Here is a 6,580-nt window from a genome sequence, read left to right on the forward strand (position 1 = left end):
TTAGAATAATTCCTTTTTGCATTAAAAATTGCTTGATCCACACGAAAAGAAAAACTTTGACTGGTCGCCTTCCAAAGTAGAAATAATTCTATAAATACTTAATTATATTGTTTATTAAAGAGAATTGAAGTCGTCAAAGACTGCCAAGAGAAAAAACAAAATTTGCATGGAAAAGTCCAGTCAATGGTATTAATGTCATGCCACAGGCCCACAGCCTAAGATTTCAACATGAGAGAAGAATATTCTATATTCTATGTATAGCCAGCACAGCCATGACATCACCTCTATTCTTCTTCTCCAAGCTAAGACAACATGGTCGAGACCTATATATCTCAATCATCCGGTGTTTAATGCCACTGAAAATAAGAAAAATTCTTAGAATTCTCTCTGTTAGCTAGTATTAGCTAGTGATGATGAAGAAAATGGAGCTTATTTTTGTCTCTGTCCCAGCCATAGGACACCTTGTATCAACTGTGGAGTTTGCTAAGCTTCTTGTTGGTAGAGATGACCGCTTTTCAGTCACTCTGCTCATCATGAAGCTACCCATCGAGCACTCCGCGGTAACTAACTATATCCATTCAGTTTCTGCTTCCGTTTCCGGGTCCATTCGATTTGTTCACCTTCCTGAAGCAGACTCAGATTCATCCAATTCTAACCCATCATCGTCATCCTCTATTGCCTTCTTCCATAATATCATTGAAAAGCAGAAGCCTCTTGTGAGGGATGCAGTCCACCAGCTCACTCGGTCTGAGTCGGGTCAACTCGCTGGGATTGTGTTTGATATGATTTGCCCTTCCATTGTAGATGTAGCTAATGAATTGGGTGTTCCTTCCTATGTGTTCTTCTCGTCCAGTGCGGCCTGCCTTGCTCTCATGTTTCATCTTCAAACCCTCAAGGACCACCAGGGCGTGGATGTTACTGAGTTTGCTGACTCGGATGCTGAGTTGGTGGTCCCGGGTTTTGTCAACTCGGTTCCTGCTCGAGTCTTGCCTGCTGTGGCGGTGGACAAGGAGGGTGGCGGATCCACGACTTTCCTCAACCGGGTAAGGAGGTTTAGAGAGGCCAAGGGTATTTTGGTAAATACGTTTGTGGAGCTAGAATCTCATGTGATTAACTCCTTTGTCGATGGTACAACTCCTCCCGTTTACACAGTGGGGCCGTTATTGAACTTACATAATGCCAACCACCAGAAACAAGATAGTGACTTGGATGTCATCCAATGGCTTGACGATCAACCCACATCATCTGTGGTGTTTTTATGTTTTGGCAGCGTTGGAGCATTCCACATGGATCAAATCAAAGAGATTGCAATTGGGCTTGAGAATAGTGGGCATCGTTTCTTGTGGACGCTCCGACGACCTCCACCAAAAGGTAAGATCGCAAGGCCTACTGAGTATGTGAATTTCGAGGAAGTACTACCTGAAGGGTTCTTAGATCGTACATCTAAAATTGGAAAGATAATTGGATGGGCACCACAAACGGCTATTTTAGCTCACTCTGCAATAGGAGGGTTTATATCTCATTGTGGGTGGAATTCTACATTAGAGAGCATATGGTATGGCGTCCCAGTAGCTACATGGCCTATGTATGCAGAACAACAATTGAATGCGTTTCAAATAGTAAAAGAGCTAGAAATAGGGGTAGAGATCAGATTAGATTATGAAAAGGATACTAGTGATATTGTAAATGCTCAAGAAATTGAGAGTAGAATAAGAAGTTTGATGGAGGATAGCAATGACATAAAAATAAATAGGGCAAAGATGAAAGAAAAGTGCGTGGCAGCCCTAACGGAAGGTGGATCTTTAGATTCTAGCATACAACGTCTAATTGGAGACATGATAACTAATATCTCATGAAGCAATGTGTTATCAAAGAAAAGTTATAAGTTGTTAAAAATGTTTATTTCAATTGCCTTTTAATAATATGTTGGTTGAGTGTCGATTCAAAAATTAAGTTAACAGACATGTACTATTTACTTATTTTAAATAAAAATAAGCGTAACATATGTTATGTCTTGGTAACAATTTTATTTTAATATTAGATGATGTATTAAATCCAAATTTCATGTTTATTTTATTATTTAAAGTTTGTTAAAGAAACGATAAATGCATGATAATAAAAAATTTAAAGTAAATAGGCCAACTACATGGATGAAGTTTTTCATTTAGATATTTAATTAGGAGTCTCTACATTTTCCTTTTTCTAATATTTAAATTCTTTTTTACTTATTTCAACAAAATATTAAATATGTAAAAGGTCTACCTTTCACCTTTTAAACAAATAAAAAAAAAAAACAAAATGATTTTAAATCCAATTGAATCCTACATAATCGAAGTACAAATAAGGCAATATTCAACGACGTGGAAGAGACAAATAAAATAGAGGAAGGCTTTTTAATTATTTTAAATTTTGATGTATTAAATATTAATATTTCCCTGGAATTTTTTAAAGACGGGAACATAAAAAGGTTTTACGCTTTCTCATCTTTTATGTCATGTTCTTGTAAACCCTTATACTAAATTAGCATGTCCCATTGTCATTTTCAGTCAATTTGATATTTAATTTTGTTGTTATTAGATTGTGAAAGGTTAACATAGATCTGCATTTTTTATGGATGTTCTCACTCGATGATGAGATTCGTTTTTTATTTGTGAAAAACTGATTTCTAAAAAATTAGAGTTGTTACTTATTTTAATTTAATTTTTATGAAAAAAAAACAAAATGAGAAAAACCACATATTACTCCTTATTTGAAAAAATGATAAGTTTGTAAACCCAAAGAGGAAAATATCACAATATGTCGGATAGGCAAGTCAACACGTGGTCAAACGACTACAATGCCCTGAAAAACCTTTTGTTACTAAGGAAAAGGTTTGGGGTTCAAACCACTAACCTCCCAGCAAACTCACCCCTATTATATAATATGCATTAAACATATATATAGTTAAACTGATTTTATAAAGAAAATATTAAAAGAATATTTTAAAGAGCAAATTAATTATAATTATTTTATGATTAAATGCAAAATTTTCTTTTAATTGATTATAAAAAATATAAAAATTATATAATTTTCTTCATAAAGTTTTTAATATCATTAATAATTAATTAATATTAAAAAATTATACATATATCATAATTTATTTTATATTGTTTAATATAATTGAATTAAATGGATCATAATTTTAATATTAATATATATTTTAAAATTAGACATATTACAATCAAATATCATAATATTAGATGTAATATAATAATAAATGTACACTTATAAAATTCATATTTTTATTGATGCATACAATATTATTATCAAATATGATAAATCATATTATACATATATCAAATTATTTAATAAAACAACTTAAAAATATCAATATACTTCTAATTACATTTTTATGAAGTTTTTATTATATTTTTATAAAATTTGATCAATTTTAGGTTTATCGATACTTTTTTCCAAAATATCTGCTGATATATTCGATATATCTATAAAATCGAAGTACTGATATATCTGTGATTATCGATATTTTCATCCTTGTGTAAACCAAAAACAAATTCATCAATCAAATTATTTATCGGGAAAGTATAATGATGAACTGTAACACCTTTCTAAGCCTGTGTCTATAATTTATACTAAATGAATGAAGAAAATTATAACAATTGACTAATTAATCATAAATACCAAAAAAGTATGATGCAAATATATGTAGTAAGATAAGATAGAGACAAGTTACAAGAATATACAACATAAATAATAAGAGAATTGCACAAAACGATTTATTAGATTAATTAGAAAAATGAGTTTTATTATTCCAAATATCACAACATAATTTTAAAATATTTTGAAAAATCTATTTACATTAAAAACGATTTGAAATTAGTGATTTTAATTTATTTATTCACAAAATTTCAATTTATTTTCAAAAGATTTGATTTTTATTCAAATTCGAATTTATTTTGAAAATGACTTTTCTTGTTTTTATTAAAGGAGACTATTGAATGTAATTTCACTAAAAAAATGTTCAATTTGATTTTATTTACAAGAAATGATTTTTATTGGTGTTTGTTAGAAAAAGAATGAATTTTTACAATTTTATTTTCAATAAAATATTTTAATGCAAATTTTATTTTAAAAATCAATTTTTACAAATTATTTAATTTTTTTTTTTTTTACAAAAGAGATTTTTTTCTAGAATTGGGTCAGAAAGGTACTTGTGTGACATTTAAATTTGTGTGCTTATATGATGGAGATAAGAACATTTGGAATTAGAGAATTAGTCGATGTTCAATTAATAATGCAGCAGTGATGAAATTTAGTGGAATTAATTTAGGTAATATTGAATGGATATCTTACAAAGTGGACTAAATTTTATCAATTTGATTGATTCAAAAAATTCATATGTTTAACAGAATTAATATTTGTGACTAATTATATCAATTTCGACACGAAAAGACATTCTAAGAATAATTCCTTTTTCTATTAAAAATTGTCTGCTCCACACGAAAAGGCAAACTTGGTTTTGGTCTCCATAAATATTGAATTATATTGTTTATTAGGGAGGATTGAATATTCTATATTCTATTAGAGATATGAATATTCTAAGGAAAAAAAACAAAAAAAGACAAAAATTTGCATGGAAAAGTCCATGCATTAGTATTAACACAATGAAACACGCCCAAAGCCTAAGACTTCAACATTAGCTAGAGATATGAATATTCTATATTCTATAGCAGCCATGACATCACCTCCATTCTTCTTCTCCAAGCCAAAATCACATGGTGAAGATCTATATATCTATCTGAATCATCCGGTGTTTAATTCCACTGAAAATAAGAACATTTCTTAGAATTCTTTCTGTTAGCCGTAGTATTAGCTAGTGATGATGAAGAAAATAGAGCTTATTTTTGTCTCTGTCTCAGCTATAGGACATATTGTATCAACTGTGGAGTTTGCCAAGCTTCTTGTTGGTAGAGATGACCGCTTCTCAGTCACTCTGCTCATCATGAAGCTACCTTTTGAGGACTCTGCGGTAACCAACTATATCCATTCAGTTTCTGCTTCCGTTTCCGGGTCCATTCGATTTGTCCACCTTCCTGAACTCGACTCAGATTCATCATCGTCATCCACTAATGTCTTATTCTCTAATATCATTGAAAGGCAGAAGCCTCTGGTGAGGGATGCAATCCACCAGATCACTCGGTCTGAGTCGGGTCGACTCGCTGGGATTGTGGTCGATTTGCTTTGCACTTCCATGATAGATGTAGCTAATGACTTGGGTGTTCCTTCCTATGTGTACTTCGCCTCCAGTGCGGCCTGCCTTGCTCTCATGTTTCATCTTCAAACCCTCAAGGACCACCAGGGCGTGGATGTTACTGAGTTTGCTGACTCGGATGCTGAGTTGGTGGTCCCGGGTTTTGTCAACTCGGTTCCTGCTCGAGTCTTGCCTGCTGTGGCGGTGGACAAGGAGGGTGGCGGATCCATGGATTTCCTCGACCGGGCAAGGGGCTTTAGAGACGCCAAGGGTATTTTGGTAAATACGTTTGTGGAGCTAGAATCTCATGTGATTAACTCCTTCGTCGATGGTACAACTCCTCCCATTTACACAGTAGGGCCATTATTGAACTTACAACATGCCAACAACCAAAAACCAGATAGTGACTTGGATGTCATCCGATGGCTTGATGATCAGCCCACATCATCTGTGGTGTTTTTATGTTTTGGTAGTGCTGGAGCATTCCACATGGATCAAATCAAGGAGATTGCAATTGGGCTTGAGAATAGTGGGCATCGTTTCTTGTGGACACTCCGACGACCTCCACCAAAAGATAAGGTGGCAATATCTAGTGATTATGTGAATTTCGAGGAAGTATTACCTGAAGGGTTCTTAGATCGTACATCTAAAATTGGGAAGATAATTGGATGGGCACCACAAACGGCTATTTTAGCTCACTCTGCAGTAGGAGGGTTTATATCTCATTGTGGGTGGAATTCTACATTAGAAAGCATATGGTATGGTGTCCCAGTAGCTACATGGCCTATGTATGCAGAACAACAATTGAATGCGTTTCAAATAGTAAGAGAGTTAGAAATGGGGGTAGAGATTAGATTTGATTATAACATGGATACTAGTAATCTTGTAAGTGCTCAAGAAATTGAGAGTAGAATAAGGAGTTTAATGGATGATAGCAGCAACATTAGAATGAAAAGGGCAAAAATGAAAGAAAAGTGCATGAAGGCCTTGACAGAAGGTGGATCTTCAGACTCTAGCATACAACGTCTAATTGGAGACATGATAACTAATATCTCATGAAGTGCAAGTTATAGCGATGTATTATCAAAAAAAGGTTCTGAGTCCTTAAAAATGTTTGTTTCAATTGCTTTTAATAATGTATTGGTTGAGTGTCATAGAAAAATTAAGTTGGAAAAAATGTATTGTCTACTTATTTTAAATAAAAATAAAAATAGAATATGTTACATCTTGTGTGACATCTTTATTTTAATATTAGATGATGTATCAAATCCAAATTGTGTGGGAATATAAATAGATTTTAGGCTTTCTCATCTTATATGTCTTGTTCTTGTA

The 6,580-nt window shown here is 32.9% G+C and overlaps 2 protein-coding genes across 2 annotated transcripts; both read left to right on the forward strand.

The window, feature by feature from the left end:
- The first annotated feature begins 377 nt into the window (after positions 1 to 377).
- LOC117909863 (anthocyanidin 3-O-glucosyltransferase 2-like) lies at positions 378 to 2,005 on the forward strand. The gene has a single exon (XM_034823915.1). The coding sequence runs from the start codon at positions 411 to 413 to the stop codon at positions 1,854 to 1,856; it is 1,446 nt and encodes a 481-aa protein (XP_034679806.1). The 5' UTR covers positions 378 to 410; the 3' UTR covers positions 1,857 to 2,005.
- Positions 2,006 to 4,828: 2,823 nt separating this feature from the next.
- Positions 4,829 to 6,537, forward strand: LOC117910589 (anthocyanidin 3-O-glucosyltransferase 6-like). Its single transcript, XM_034824684.1, has one exon. It carries the CDS (start codon positions 4,877 to 4,879, stop codon positions 6,305 to 6,307), a length of 1,431 nt encoding a protein of 476 aa, XP_034680575.1. The 5' UTR covers positions 4,829 to 4,876; the 3' UTR covers positions 6,308 to 6,537.
- The last annotated feature ends 43 nt before the right edge of the window (positions 6,538 to 6,580 follow it).

Source organism: Vitis riparia, chromosome 3 (assembly GCF_004353265.1).
Source record: "Vitis riparia cultivar Riparia Gloire de Montpellier isolate 1030 chromosome 3, EGFV_Vit.rip_1.0, whole genome shotgun sequence".
In the NCBI taxonomy this organism is placed as follows: Eukaryota; Viridiplantae; Streptophyta; class Magnoliopsida; order Vitales; family Vitaceae; genus Vitis; species Vitis riparia.